We start from the raw sequence: 16,429 nt of genomic DNA, 5'->3' as shown, positions 1-16,429 counted from the left end.
CACAAAGAGGTCACAGTCAACAGAACAGAGCTCTGCTCTAGAATCTTTGGTCAAAACTCTTTTCTTCTGTGATGTGAGTCCTCGTTGGTGGAATGATGTACATAATGCTCTTCTTTCTAGCGATAGTTTGGGGATCTTTAAACAGTGTTTAGAGGTTTGTCTGTTTACATTGTTTCAAAGTAATGAATTTCATGATTTGTACTTTGTATATTTTCAAGGTTATTATTATTCAGTCAATTATATGTATCTATCTATATCTATCTGTCTATCTATCTATCTATCTATCTATCTATCTATCTATCTACTGTATCTATCTATCTATCTATCTATCTATCTATCTATCTCTCTCTCTCTCTATCTCTCTATCTCTCTATCTCTCTATCTCTCTCTCTCTATCTATCTCCTCCTGATCCTGTGAGGGTGGCTGTTCTCGCCTTCATGTTTCTCTGTGAATCAGGATGTTGAGGATGAAGCTGCTGTATTTGTAATTACATACAGTGATTCCAGGTGTGTAAAGCCATAGAGAGGGAATTCAATCCACAATGCAGTAGAGCATCAAATCCATCTTAGTTGTTCTCATAACTGACCTCTGACCTCGGTCAGAATCCTCCCAGTGATAAACTGTCACCGCTATCACAGTGTCAATTTACTGGACCATCAAATCAACATCAACAGTTGCTCTGTTACAGTAATAGCTTAGCTGCTCATTCATCCAATGTATCACAATGTAACCACAACTTCCGGTTTAAGCAGTACAGTCCTAAAGTAGAGAGCAATTGCCCCATTTGCCCCAATACAATCTAGGTACATTCTACACTTAACATAGAGATTTAGCATTAGGCCCGAGGCTCAATAGAAACACTGCATAGAAAAGAACACGTGGGATAAAAGCTTAGCTGACAACATATAGTGATGTTAATATTGATGTTTATGTTACAGTTTTTCTCAGTCGCTTTGGTGCTTTTCTCACATCACTATTAACATTTGCACAGCAGTTAGTGCAATTCTCAAAACAATTAGTGCAAACTGCAAAACATAGTGGATGACCTGCAAAAGCACGTCACTTGCTCAAAATGGATAGTCCATTCCTCAAAAGCAGGTATTCATGTCAATGAAACTGTCAGTGTCATCAAAATTAGAAGTCTTGACACCATCGTTTATGAACAAGATAGTAAAATGGCTTTGTCATGTTTTCATTATGACAGTTCTCTCAGTGTTTTCCAATGCAAAAAAAGGTCAGAACTCGGTGACACTACCTGAACATGCTCAAGACAGCACTATACAGCACTTGCACAGCCATTTAAAAACTACAGTAAAGTTACACATTGCTGTAGTTAGATGAGTAAGTGAGTACAAGACACTGAATACGTACATTTTTACTGTATGCTCTTTGCAATTCTACAGCATTGTGACAGAATTTGATAACTATTTCAACAATTTTGTATGTAATGACTCAAGCAATGAAATTAAGACTATTAGTTTTATTGGGAACGACTATTCAGCATTCATAAGTATAGTTCATTTTGACTGACATGACATAAGCAAATGATAATGTTAAAAAACAGCAGAGAATTGTATGAAAGCAACTGATACATGTCCAAAAGTATTTGCAATTTGTTCAGAGGAAGGAGAAATTGCTACTATGATGTGCACAAATGACTAAATGTTGTGGAGGTTGAACTAATAGTTATGAGAATTTTCATTCTGATCTGAAAAAAGCACCAAAGCGACTGAGAAAAACTGTAACTTACTTGGAATAACAGAATATGTGTAAACATCACAGGAAACACTATGGGTCCTAGTTTAGATGATGGGGAAAGTGCAGTCACTTACTGAGCAAAGTATCTCATGTATAAACGCTATTGGGTGGCATGTGGAAACCTTGAGCTGGCCCATCAATCAATCATCAGTGTTTGTGCTTAGGGTCTTGCTCATGCTATGGAATTGTTAAACAGGTTTTGCCTTTGTTATTACTGTAATAAGCTTTAGTGAGACTTTACACTTTGCAATTTGCCCGCTATTTAAATTAGGGGCCTATATAAATTATAAAAGTTGTTATTCAAGCAGTAGAAGTTTTTTAAAAGGACAACAATATGGTGTAACCACATATGACGCACTGATGTTGTTGACTCTAAGGTCAGTTAGTGTTGAACAGAGGAAAACAGATTGGCTGAGGGGTCAGTCTCTTTTTCACACAGACCCACTTACCCTCTCAGTCACATGAGGAAAACACACACACACACACACACACACACACACACACACACACACACACACACACACACACACACACACACACACACACACACACACACACACACACACACATTCCTCTAGGATTTGTCAGATAATCTGGCCTGGAATGTCGATCCCATCTCAGAGTTTCTCTCATTAGCTGGAAATGTCAGCAGGGACTGTTCCTTCAAATTGTTTATAGGGCTTTTAGCCCTGGGAAAATACAGAGGCAAGAAGGAGTTATGGATTAATCCATGCCTCTTCCTCTTTGTTTTTAAATATTCAAATGTAGACTTACTTCTTTTCTCTATTTCTTTTAAAGCAGTGTTATGAGTTTCCCTACATTTCTTGTACATTGCTTATTTTTTCTGCATTTTACGGTATGTGTATATGTTTTGCAGGCAGGATGATAAAGAGTAAAACAAAAAAAATCATAATCAAAGTATTTGTACACTACCGGTAGTATCTTTTTGTTATATATGATTCTCTCTCTCTCTCTCTCTCTCTCTCTCTCTCTCTCTCTCTCTCTCTCTCTCTCTCTCTCCGTAGGGATTGATTGGAGCAAAGGGAGACAGGGGACCTTTAGGAAGTCCTGGACCAAAGGTACACGAAGGGGGGTGCACCATAACAAACATGTTTTTTGCCGAATGTCATTTAAATTTCAACATACTGTAGACCCTTTCAATCTGTTCCTAGAAGGCTTCTGGTTGAAAAGTTAAAAACCAATAACTTTAGCGTAATGCTCTATACCATGACGACTTTCAAACTTTTTTGGTCCCCAAGTTACAATTAGCTCAATGTTGTTTTCTGTGCCACTGGTAATGCCTTAGGAACACATGTGTTTATTTATGCAGTTGAAAGGGTCTATATGCATCATGCATGGCGTAATCAGTGCCAGCTCAGATGATACCTAGAGGACAACAGAAACTTGTAATTCCTGCAACTGGTTTGTAAAGATGACTCCTCGTCTTCTCCTTCCTTCTGAATTCAGGGTCAACCAGGACCAACAGGGCCCCAGGGACCAACTGTAAGTAGAAATAAACTTAATAAAGTTTAAAATGCCACTGATCACAAAGCAGTTTTTTAAGTAGTGTACAGACAAATCTCACAAGAGAGAGGAGTTGTGGCTCGCACATCTTGTACTGACATAATCTGTCCACTAGATGGGAGTGTTTACTTTCTAGTCATAGTCATTTCTCCTAACAAGTATAAAGGTTCATGTCTCTGTTGATCTTTCTTTTATTATTATTTTTATTATCAATTCATCCTGGTAGATCCTGATGTTATAAAGCATACTGGTGGAACTAAGCTGTACTGTTGTGATTTGTGTTTTCACTGAGAAGAAGAACTGAGCGTTAACCTTGTGCTTTATTTCTGTGCAGGGCCCTGGCCTTCCTGGACTTGCAGTAAGTACACAAATAAAAAATGCTGCAGAGATAAACGCCAAATGAGGACAGAGAACAGGGTCATTTGTTCCAATACACTGGACCAAGGATTTAACACCTCTCATTACCCTTTCCCTCGTGCTAACAAAAAAGTTATACGTTTTCTGGCGGCCTCGTATTTTGGTCCAACCTCCCCGGGCCCTCTGTCCCACCGAGCTGCAGCTCTCCACCATCCCTCAGCGGACAGCTAAAGTCACGACTCACTGGAGTGAGACAAATGACCGTCCCGTAGCCTTTTATTCACCAGGCCAAATTAAACGAGTCCTTAAATGTGCAGGATAGGAGAGGAATGCCCTAGTGTCTCTTCCAAATAAGCCAGTCTGCCAATATGGTGTAAAATGTTTTCCTTGGCCTTGTCTTTTCAGCGTTATGTAGACCGGCGCCGACATGAGGCTCCTGAGCTATACTCATGGGCCTACAGTAGCGTCTCCTCTCCATTGGTACGTTCTCAACACAACCCCGCATACCAGCGGCGACCTCTGCCACCACCTGCACTGGTGTGCGGGGCTATATTGAGAACAACGTTGCCTTGGTAATGGAATGTCGACAGCGTAGAGCGCCGTAGGCCTACACTCACAGCGACGCCAGGCATCTGCAGCGCTTTCTTGTTCTTGAGATGATGGTCAGAGTTCTCGTGTACCTGTTTGACTGGTTTGGCTTTAAAAGCTTTCGATACAATCAAATGAAATACGCATGCTTTTTAAGCTGCGCCACGCGTATGGGAGACGGCAGACTGTCTCTTCACGAGCTGCTGCTGCAGTGTCAGAGACGGTGGGTAGAAAGGGTGGGTAGAGAGGGTGGGTAGAGAGGGTGGCACACGGCTTCTAAACCGGCTGAGTGTTCAACAACAACAACCATAACACAGCAACCCCTGGGCAGCAAAGTGTGGAGTGCAGTGTGCCGCAAGCTTTCCCTCCGAAATAAACCAGCTGCAGGCTTCCATTTGAGATGTCACTCACTCACACACACACACTCACACACACACACACACACACACACACACACACACACACACACACACAGACACACACACACACACACACAACATACACACACACACACACACACACATTACACACATTACACACAGACACACACTTCTAAGCTATACTCATGAGCCTAGTGTAGCTTCACCTCTCCATTGTTATGAATTGAATGACATCTGTCACTGAATTTCTTAATTCCATTTTCTTTTCCCAGGGTGCACCGGGTCCTATTGGGCTTCCTGGTGAGTTGGGCAAGGCTGGACCCAAGGTAAGCGCTGCATGATGAACTCAACTTCAAATCTGCACATTTTTAGCAATGGATAATTTGTTCCACTTCTCACAGAAGTATAGTGGGACTTTCTGACATTGTATTGACCATAACAATAATAACAATAACATAAAGACCAAAGGCCCCTTCTTACAGTCATGGTGCTTAGCACAACGCGAGTCTTGTTCCTATCTCACACCCAATGCAGTAATGATTCGGGCTTGTAACCGGAGGGTTGCCGGTTTGATCCCTGACCAGTAGGAACGGCTGAAGTGCTTTTGAGCAAGGCACCTAACTCCTTACTGCTCCCCGAGCGTCGCTGTAGCCAGGTAGCTCACTGCTCCGGGTTAGTGTGTGCTTCACCTCATTGTGTGTTCACTGTGTGCTCTGTGTGTTCACTAATTCACGGATGGGATAAATGCAGAGACCAAATGCCTTGTATACACAAGTATACTTGGCCGAGAAACCTGATTTACATTTACATTTTACATTTAAAGTGAAAGGCATGTACGGTAATCCAGCTATCTAAAGAGCACTCTGTCACAAAATGTAACAATTGATGAGACAGCAACGAGTGTCAGGCAACACGACTGGTCTGCATGGGTATGCTTAAGAATTTTATAGGATTTCAATTTTTCATTTGATTATTATTGTGGTAAGTGTTGTTTTTTTTCAGGCTATGCTTTCGATTGTAACCCCTTGTCAGTCAATAGTGAAAGCACAGTTACAGCATGTGAAATTAGGGTATGTATTTGCATCGCTGGCAGTCTTATACTGACTTCCTGTTCCTGTTGCTGTTTCCTCTCCCAGGGCATGATGGGAACTCCTGGGCCTCCAGGCCTGCCAGGACCTCCAGGCAAACCAGTAAGTTCAATTTTAGCCCCACAGTATGAAAGATAAAGATACAACTATAACTATAAATATCTATAACGATAAAAACAAAGTGTTTTAGAGTCCAGTGTGTTAGAATAGAGTGAATTAGAGTCAACTGTGTTAGACCAACGGTGTGTTAGAATAGAGTGTGTTAGAGTCCAGTGTGTTAGAATAGAGTGTGTTAGAATCCAGTGTGTTAGAATAGAGTGAATTAGAGTCCAATGTGTGAGAATAGAGTGTGTTAGAATCCAATGTGTTAGAATAGAGTGTGTTAGAATCCAGTATGTTAGAATAGAGTGAATTAGAGTCTACTGTGTAAGACCAACGGTGTGTTAGAATAGAGTGTGTTAGAATAGAGTGAATTGGAGTCCAATGTGTGAGAATAGAGTGTGTTAGAATCCAGTGTGTTATAATCCAGTGTGTTAGAATAGAGTGAATTAGAGTCCACTGTGTTAGACCAACGGGTGTGTTAAATTCTAGTGGGGAAGTAGTTTGCCCTGTTGAAATGGGATGAGACACACACACACACACACACACACACACACACACACACACACACACACACACACACACACACACACACACACATACACACATACACACATACAAAATATTTCTTATTTGTAGTTTTCACCAGTGAGTAGAAACAGCATTGAGACAGTCTGTGTTTATCGTCTGATATCATATTCACTTTGAGCGGGTGCAGCATAATATTGACTGAATCCAAATCACCACCTCAGAGTTGGAGATCTCACTGGAATCCGGCTTGAGTAGGCTGAGGCGAATATTTAGCAGCTAATAACACTCTGCTTTTGTCTGTGTGTGAACTCAGTTTCTCTCACTCCTTGTTCCCTCAGGGACCTCCCGGAAAGTTCCTCGGTGGAGGAGAGGAGGGCAGCGCTGACTTCCAGGTGAGACGGTGTAGCGTTGCCCCTAGCAACAGCCATTTATTTGGTACTGTATGCGTGAGGCACAGGTTTTGATTCAAGTCAACAACATGCTGGTCCAAATATCACTAGGGGTGGTAAGTTGTAACTAGTAAGAGACCTATGCGTAAGCACATATTCGTTTAACCTACAAGATAGGTGGACAAAGTTTAATTTTCCTAAAGTATCTTTCAGGATTGTTTATGTTAAAGTGGCTCTAGTCGTTCTATTGGGATTATCAGGTAGGATCCAGCTGCATGCTAAACCCCCTGCCCTTTCTAAGCCAGCCCAGTTCTCCCAGTGTGGAGGAGTAGGAGCTGGCCAGTTCTCCCAGTGTGGAGGAGGAGGAGCTGGCCAGTTCTCCCAGTGTGGAGGAGCAGGGGCAGACACTCTGTAGATAGATAGATAGATAGATAGATAGATAGATAGATAGATATTTTATTGATCCCCAGGGGAAAGGGAGGGTTGTGCTAGGAATCTGGGATGTTAACAGGCCCCATCTTCCCACCAGAGCCACACGCATGTCAACCTCACATCTCCCCACCAGGGCCACACGCATGTCAACCTCACATCTCACATCTCCCCACCAGGGCCACACGTGTGCCTCTCTGCACTCACATCTCTGATCTCGCTCTCCTACTATTTCTCCCTCTTTCTCTGTCTCCCCCTCTCTCTCCTCTCCTCTCCTCTCCTCTCCTCTCCTCTCCTCTCCTCTCCTCTCCTCTCCTCTCCTCTCTCCTCTCCTCTCCTCTCCTCTCCTCTCCTCTCCTCTCCTCTCCTCTCCTCTCCTCTCTTCTCTTCTCCTCTCCTCTCCTCTCCTCTCCTCTCCTCTCATCTCATCTCCACCCTGCTCCTCTCATCCTCTCCTCTCCTCTCCTCTCTTCTCTTCTCTTCTCTTCTCCTCTCTTCTCCTCTCCTCTATTCTCTTCTCCTCTCCTCTCCTCTCTTCTCTTCTCTTCTCTTCTCTTCTCTTCTCTTCTCTTCTCCTTTCCTTTCCTTTCCTCTCCTCTCCTCTTCTCTCTTTTCCTCATCTCCACCCTGCTCCTCTCCTCCTCTCCTCTCTTATCTTCTCTTCTCCTCTCCTCTCCTCTCCTCTCCTCTCTTCTCTTCTCTTCTCCTCTCCTCTCCTCTCCTCTCCTCTCCTCTCCTCTCCTCTCTTCTCTTCTCTTCTCTTCTCTTCTCTTCTCTTCTCTTCTCTTCTCTCCTCTCCTCTCCTCTCTCCTCTTCTCTTCTCCTTTCCTCTCCTCTCCTCTCCTCTCTCCTCTCCTCTCTCCTCTCCTCTCCTCTCCTCTCTCCTCTCATCTCCACCTTGCTCCTCTCTCCTCTCCTCTCCTCTCCTCTCTCCTCTCCTCTCCTCTCCTCTCCTCTCCTCTCCTCTCCTCTCCTCTCCTCTATCCTCTCATCTCCACTTTGCTCCTCTCCTCTCCTCTCTCCTCTCCTCTCCTCTTCTCTGCTCTCCTCTGCTCTCCTCTCCTCTCCTCTCCTCTCCTCTCTCCTCTCCTCTCCTCTCCTCTCCTCTCTCCTCCTCTCTTCTCTCCTCTCCTCTCTCCTCTCCTCTCCTCTTCTCTGCTCTCCTCTGCTCTCCTCTGCTCTCCTCTGCTCCTCGCCTCTCCTCCTCTCTTCAGCTCTCTTCTGTTGCCCTCATTGATATGGGAGTTTGTGGAATCCCCCGTAATGAGCACCATTAAGTGGATTTCATCAAAGCCTCCCTGTGCCCATTAGTGTGGGTCTGGGCTAAGACCCAGGGCTTGCCGGGCCCCCAGAGCCTTAAGCCAGGCCGCACCGGGCCAGACTGAGTCGACCCGGCAGGACGACCCGCCTGTGTGTGTGTGTGTGATTCAGGATCGTTAGAGGAACCAGGGGCTTCGGATTTTGGGTCTCCTCCAAAAGTGCCGCTTTTTGCACACACACACACACTAACACACACACATACACACACACACACACACACACACACACACACACACACACACACACACACACACACACACACACACACACACACACACACACACAGCCCTTTGAAGCCCAGATCAATCCTCCTCATTTCTTTTAATTAGACTTTGGGGTTTCTGAGTGCTATGGGTTGGTGTGTGTGTGTGTGTGTGTGTGTGTGTGTGTCCTCTTCCTTCTTGTCCCCTAGTCCTTGCCTTCCAATAATCCACAGTATAACACTGACCTGATTTGAGAGCTAGAAGTGAATCAATCACCGACTCACTTCTGCTAGCATTGAAGACGAGAGATGAAATGCCTTTGCCTTCGGCCGAGTGGATGAGTGCCTCTGGCTCTGGTCTCTGTGTGTTGACCATTGCCTCTGAACTCTTTCAGTGTCCCACCAACTGCCCAGCCGGACCAAAGGGGCCCCAAGGACTACAGGGAGTGAAAGTAAGTGAACTACAAATCCCAGACAGCAGGGGGGGAAAAGATTAAACCTCAAATTGTGTGTGTGTGTGTGTGTCTGAACTACACAGATGATTTCTTTCAAGATTAAAAAAAAAAAAAAAAAAGCCTGATTAGGTTTTAGTGCCTCGGGGATTGGTAATTATTGGAATATGATGGGCTCTTTATCACGCTGGCTGTGTTTGATCTTTGGCTAACGGAGCTGTTTTCCGACAGGGGCACAAAGGTCGGGCTGGTATTCTGGGTGACCCGGGAAGCATCGGGAAGTTAGTAAGTAGAAAACAGAAGCCTTTGATCATTCTCCATAAGCTACAGTATCTGTAAAATCATATCTGACCAGCCATCCAAAAAACAAACGAAAGAAAAAAAAAACACAAGATAACTTTGGTTCGAATGGCTTTGCTGATTCATTCTTTCACTGAGTTTGGAATCAAGTCAAGTTTAAGTCAAGGTATTTGTATGGTCATCTCAGGGACAACTGGACAGTGTACCAGATCAAATATAAACAGTGTTAACAGAGCAAGGTGCATGCTGGGTATATGTGTGTGTGTGTGTGTGTGTGTGTGTGTGTGTGTGTGTGTGTGTGTGTGCTCTTCTGTGCTTATGTAACATTACTAGCTGTAAGAATTATCAGAGAGATGCATTCGCTAACCCCAGGTGGATTAAGACATGTTTGAAAACTCATCTCCCTCAACAGAAATGATAGAATAATTATTTTGCATAAGTATGGATGTTTTTTGGCCTCATTATTCAAATTGAAATGTATTTTGCAATTGGTAATTCAGTGTGCAAATTAGTCAATCGATATGAGAACGCATTGCATTTCATCTGTCAGCAAAACACATTTCTTCTTGAATGAAGAGGCCCAAAAGCAACCGTATGTACGGGGCCTAAAATAGCCGCAAAGCCTCCCAGGGAGACTGTCAAATGAGTGCAGTGAAGGGCAGAATGTTGAGGATATTCATACTAGCTCCCCCCTGGACCATAGATATTACACCATGCTCCTCTCCCCCCTGGACCATAGATATTTACACTGTGCGTATCTCCCCCCTGGACCATAGATATTACATCATGCTCCACTTCAGAGACCCCCCCGGACCAATCTCACAACAAATTGCTTGAATAAGCTATGCAGTTAATAAATACAACATGCCATAATTGTTTATAATGACACATCTGGTCATACACAACAGCCATTCTCTCTCTCTCTCTCCCCCCCCTCTCTCTCTCTCTCTCTCTCTCACTCTCTCTCTCCTGACACACACACACACACACACACACACACATACAGACCTGCAGTAGTGGGTGGAACTGGCAGTAATGAAGCCCCCAGAGCCCCTTGACTGACACTAATCTGAGTGTGATTAGTCAGGCGTGGCTCAGGCATGGCGAAGCGAGCCCAGATGAAAGGGATCGGGAGCGAGCTGGCTTCCCCAGACCCAGAGAGTTGGAGCACTGTGTGAATTAATCCGGAGTAATGAATCCCACATCGGCCACGCCAACCCACCCATGGGTCAGAATGGTTATGTACCCAGAATGCTTTGCACCGTGTTGCGCTGTGGTGCCCTGGACAATGTTGTGAGAGGCTTCCCAGCGCAGTGATTGGCCATATCTGCACAGCGCCCATCATTAGGGCTCTCTCCGCTCACAGGATGAGGCAGATGACACACATACACATGGCTATGAGTTACAGATCGACCAAGCGAAAGAAACTGTACACACACAAAACAACATACCGAGACCGCGATAATAAATAGCATGACACACTGACAGAAAATGGGAACACAAGGTACTCATGTGGATGTTTTCCATAGTTGGGATAAAGTCAGTAGTGGATTATCTCAAAGTTACAGCATGCACACATGCGCATCAGTGTCTTACTAACATGTGGTGTTTATCTTCTCTATAGGGTCCTGCAGGAGACGTGGGCATCGCATCAGTGTCTTACTAACATGTGGTGTTTATCTTCTCTATAGGGTCCTGCTGGAGACGTGGGCATCTCTGTCTTACTAACATGTGGTGTTCATCTTCTCTATAGGGTCCTGCTGGAGACGTTGGCATCTCTGGGGAGCAAGGCATCCCTGGCCCTCCTGTAATGTATTTCTTTATATATCTCCAAAAGATAACCGTATGGTATTGATTACAGACCATGTAGACAACGTCCACTATCGGGTGGAATCCTCGTAACTCCATATTTGTTGTTGGCTTATTTTGACAACGCAATGTTGAAAAATACGTTTTTTTTTTCAATTTCCTGAACACAGATTTGGAGATACAAGGTTTCCACCCGACAGCAGCGAAATGTTTGTCCATATATCACAAATGTACAGTATATGTCAGGCCTACTTATGTACAGTAAGATTAATCTTTATTAACAATGAGGACAAATGCTCCTCTTTGATTGCTGAAGTATTACATTAAATACATTAAATACACTTTGGAATTTACATCTAAAATGCTATTTGAATGATTGAGTATGGTAAGTGAATACTCCATACAGACGCTATATTGAAGTTGTAGCGTATAGAGAAGCCAACTGGTAGCAGCCTATGCTAATGTCTTTATTTCATCTTCTAGGGCCCACAGGGTATCAGAGGTTACCCAGGCATGCAGGGACCCAAGGGGGAGATGGTAAGTACATGACAACCCCAAACTTCACTCTAGCACTCTCTCAGTGGCTTGCCACCTGTGTCCCTCTGGCATCCATTCACTTAGCAGCAATTTACTCCTTCTCCAATGCCACTTAGGCAGGGATCACATTAGCCAGCGGCAAGCGGCAGGTTTGCTATTGTTCTCTATGGTTCGGCAGCGGAACGGTGGCAGGTTTCCTATTGTTCTCTATGGTTCGGCAGCGGAACGGTGGCAACGCTGGCGTAACGTTAGCGTTGAACAAGCTGAGCGTTGAACAAGCTGAGCGTTGAACTTGGTTCAACTTTCAAAGCGCAACGCGAGCGTATTCAACTGTCAGTTAAGGCAAACCGTTTGTGTTACCATAGGAACGAGATAGAACTTATTATGGTCTGAGCGTTGTGTGGTGTCAAAATCCACATTAAATAATACAAACTCAAAAGAAGTCCGCACACTGTGGATGTATACTGCAGATGATGGCTTTAATGCACTCCGGAGCATTAGTGAAGCAAGCAAGTAAGTGAAAGCAAAGTAAGATAAGTAAGATAACATCCTCTGGCTGTTGTCCAGCCTTTATACCCCTTCAAGTCATCCCAGACAAGTCACTCTATGTTTACAGATAACTGACCAAGTAATATATGGTACTTCACCTTTGCCCTCTCATCCTGTTATTCCTACATTCTTTAGGTTGTGCCATTCTTTAGGTTTTGCTTACATTTCCTGGCACCAAACCTTGTCTATGCCATTTTCTGCCAGGCCTGCTCTTTCACTTACACCAGTCTTCCTTTCCCACACTGAACATACTACAGACTTCAGTTTCACAAAACAATGATATTACACAGAATAAAGATACTACATAAAAGATATATAAACTAAAGGATTTCAACGAAGCCCACGACAGTTGCGCTTGTCGCTGCCGCTTGCCGCTGGCTAATGTGATTCCCGCCTTACAGTGCAGTCAGGGTGGAGGCCTGGTAAGTAAAGACACCCCAAACAAACGCCCCCAAACTCTCACGCTTCCTCTGTGGGTTTACACCTGAGGACCTCTGACATTCGTTCACTTAGCAACCACTTTTATCCAAAGACAACTCAAAGTTCAGTTAGGGTGCAGACCTGGTAAGTAAAAGACAACCCAAAACTCCAGTCCTGGTCAGTAAAAGACCACCCAAAACTCCAGTCCTGGTCAGTAAAAGACCATTCCAAACTCCAGCGCTCTCTCAGTAGTTTTACACCAGTATAATCATTCCAACAGCGTGCAGCTAAGGCACAGGCATCTGTTATCCTCCAGCTCTCTTATCACCAGTCTATTTAGCTCTGTAAGTATTGACCATACAAACCACCATTGACCCTCTTTCTGTACTTAGCACTTAGCAGCCACTTTTACACGTTTTAAAGTGCAGTTTGGGTTCAGGCTTCTGCATTGTTATCTCCTCCTAGCTCTGGAAGTATTGATCTTATATTGTCTGTCTTACTGGCGTCTTGGTCTGCCAGTTGAGTTAAGCCGGGTAGAGAGTTTTTTTTTTTTTTTTTTCAGTCGCCCACCACATGGTAAACATGGCCAAGTTAACTTCCCTCTCTTCTCAAACTGACTACTCAAACTTTGACTACGGTAATTTTATTTAAATGACTCAGTTTATTTGAGATGTGCGCTGGGCTATATGAAATGCGTGAAGCTCGTCCTGCTTTCGATTAAGACGCAACCAGACGCGACCATACGCGACACTGACACAGTGGGAGCTGCCCGCGCGAGGCTGAAATTTGTTGCGCAACAGGAAATTACGTCATTCTGACGTCACACTGTCACGCGACAGGTTGGGAGCGGCGAGTATACTGTACGTAACATGTTTTAATCAGACGTGATCAGTCTGACTGCTCACACTGCAAAACAGCCACTAAATATTTCCGACATGCGTCCAATCTGATCGGACCGCAACTGGAATGATGATTGTGATGCCGCTCAGACCGTACCACAAATCAAACAGATGTCGGCCTGATTAAAACGTTTGTTGGGATCCAACTGAATCGGGGCTAAAATCACATCAGATTTGCACACACATAGCAGTCAGACCAAGGGGGTATGATACCTGAGGTGTTTACTGGCCAGATGATAGTTAGGTTTGAACTTAACAATACACATTATCTATCAGAGCCCAAAGCCTGCTCTGCCCTTGAGCAAGCATGTAATTCAGCGTTGGCAAGGAAGGAAAAACGTCCTTTTAACACAAAGGACAGAGAATTCTCTTCAAAGTCTCTGTGTGTTTTCTCATCAGCGGCAACAGTCTGCAAGAAGCAGTTCTGATCACTCTAGTCCATCCAGTCCCCCCCCCGCCCACACACACACACCCCACACACATCCCACTCCCCCCTTCCATCCAGTTTCACAGGTGGGGGTGTCTGAGTCCACCCACTGTCCATTTGTAGTTAATGTCTCTATATTGCTGTTATGGCTGATGGTGTAGCTGCTGTTTGTGAAACAACCAGGCTGTTATCTACATCCATTATAAACAATCACTTTTCTCCTGCAATTTAGTCTTTGGGAAAACCCATTTGTGGAGAGTGCTTTTATGGGCACTGCTCAAAACAGAAAACACAGTAGTCCTGTGAAGCAGCTCGCCATTCAAAGCACACTTGACATGCCACATTCACTCGACAAGGCCACACTAACATGCTCAGATGTCTTGACCGTTAGTTGCAAATGTGTGTTCCTTTTGTGTCTCATTAACATGCTCAGATGTCTTGACCGTTAGATGCAAATGTGTGTTCCTTTTGTGTCACATTAACATGCTCAGATGTCTTGACCGTTAGTTGCAAATGTGTGTTCCTTTTGTGTCTCTGCCAGGGTCCGCGTGGTTACAAGGGTCTCTTGGGGCCTGTTGGCATCCCTGGCATCCCTGTAAGTACAGCATCTCTCTCTCTTTCTCTCTCTCTCTCTCTCTTTCTCCTTCTCTCTCTCTTTATCTCTATCCTTTTCTCTCTTTCTCCTCTCTCTCTTTCTAACGTTCTCCTCTCTCTCTCTCTCTCTCTCTAACCTTTTCTCTCTTTCTCCTCTCTCTCTAACTTTCTCTCTCTCTCCTCTCTCTCTCTAACTTTCTCTCTCTCTCTCTTTCGCTCTTTCTCTCTCTCCTTCTCTCTCTCTTTCTCTCTCTATCCTTTTCTCTCTTTCTCTCCTCTCTGTAACTTTCTCTCTCTCTCTCTCTCTCTCGCTCTCTCTAACTCTCTTTCTCTATCGTGAATTTACAAAGAACATCACATCCACTTTGCTGTAGTCCATGGTTTAAATAGCTGAATAGCTGAATAGCTCAGTATAATTGACTGCACAGGTTAATACCAGTGAATTTTGTTTGGTTCGTTCAAGGGTGAGGAGGGGCCCCAGGGACCTCCTGGTGAGCCTGGTGACAAAGGTGATTTGGTGAGTATCTATCTTTTATAAACCCATCCATCCACGCTCTAGACTGGGTAAACTCAGCCCGATCTGCCGGCGATTTGATTTTGCCCTGCAGCTCAGGCTGGAAACCTCCACATTTTTCTATCCTACTTCCTTTACAAATCTGTGGGGACCAATCACAAGGTGTTGGGGGCTTATCTACATGGTGCACCCGGATCGTTGGTCTCATTGGTTGAAGGGCGTACAGAGTCATTTGAACTATGCCCATTGATCACGCCTCTTGTGCAGTAGAACATACAGAGCAGACTCCCCAGACTAATGTTCGATCTTAAAAGATGGTGTGGTGTGGTAGTCTGGTGATAGCCAGGCTATCCATTCTCCCATCCATCCATTTATCCATTTATCCATCCATCCATCCATCCATCCATTAATTCATCCATCCATCCATCCATCCATTCATTCATCCATTAATCCATCCATTCATCAATCCATCCATCCATCCATTCATCCATTTATCCATTCATCCATTAATTCATCCATCCATCCATGTATCTATTCACCCATTCACCCATATATCCAGGCATCCCCACCTCCGTTTACCTCTTCCCTGCAAAAGCACACATCCCTTTATACATTCATGAATTCATTCAGAACAAAATTATTAATACATAAAGTTTGTTGTTATAGATACACAACTGTATCTTTTTTCATGCCGTTGGTTTGATTAGCTAAAAAAGTTGGTTGCCTCAAGAAAGTCAACAGTCTGTTCCTAGTTTGGATGGGTTAGCTAATAGATCTACAACAGTCTGTTCCTAGTCTGGATGGGTTAGCTAATAGATCTACAACAGTCTGTTCCTAGTCTGGATGGGTTAGCTAATAAATCTTCTCTTCCCAGGGTGGAGTTGGCATCAAAGGACCCCAGGGTGCTGTTGGAAAGAAGGGAGAAAATGTACGTACCAAAACAAAATCCTCATTCAGATGTTTAGCAGTTTGAATAATGTAACTTATCCCGCCCACCGTAATTCTCTCTGCAAACACTCACCTGCCCATACCTGGCATCTCTGCTGTGTTTCAGGGTTTGCCAGGAATTGATGGCAAAGATGGAACTCCTGGAATTCCTGGCATTAAGGTATGAGATCATGTTTGAGTTGCTTTTATAGACATATACATACATATACATATACATACATTGACGTCTGTATTATTCAATCATGAGGTTGTGTCCGATACATTGCACTCAAACGTTCACATGCACACTGACTCTAGCATGCACAGTATATGAC

General features: G+C 44.1%; 1 protein-coding gene across 1 annotated transcript in view; it reads left to right on the top strand.

The window, feature by feature from the left end:
• The window catches only part of col9a2 (procollagen, type IX, alpha 2), a 35,411-nt gene that overhangs the window by 4,823 nt on the left and 14,159 nt on the right, over positions 1–16,429 (top strand). The window contains exons 5-18 of the mRNA XM_042077556.1: positions 2,785–2,838; positions 3,227–3,262; positions 3,618–3,641; positions 4,881–4,934; positions 5,745–5,798; positions 6,665–6,718; positions 9,062–9,118; positions 9,350–9,403; positions 11,172–11,225; positions 11,711–11,764; positions 14,601–14,654; positions 15,117–15,170; positions 16,042–16,095; positions 16,222–16,275. Coding sequence (XP_041933490.1) covers positions 2,785–2,838; positions 3,227–3,262; positions 3,618–3,641; positions 4,881–4,934; positions 5,745–5,798; positions 6,665–6,718; positions 9,062–9,118; positions 9,350–9,403; positions 11,172–11,225; positions 11,711–11,764; positions 14,601–14,654; positions 15,117–15,170; positions 16,042–16,095; positions 16,222–16,275 — 711 coding nt within the window. The remainder of the gene's footprint in view (positions 1–2,784; positions 2,839–3,226; positions 3,263–3,617; positions 3,642–4,880; positions 4,935–5,744; positions 5,799–6,664; positions 6,719–9,061; positions 9,119–9,349; positions 9,404–11,171; positions 11,226–11,710; positions 11,765–14,600; positions 14,655–15,116; positions 15,171–16,041; positions 16,096–16,221; positions 16,276–16,429) is intronic.

Source organism: Alosa sapidissima, chromosome 21 (genome assembly GCF_018492685.1).
Source record: "Alosa sapidissima isolate fAloSap1 chromosome 21, fAloSap1.pri, whole genome shotgun sequence".
Classification (NCBI taxonomy): domain Eukaryota; kingdom Metazoa; phylum Chordata; class Actinopteri; order Clupeiformes; family Clupeidae; genus Alosa; species Alosa sapidissima.
The sequence above is the reverse complement of the archived record's forward strand: the minus strand, read 5'-3'. Positions and strand labels throughout refer to the sequence as shown.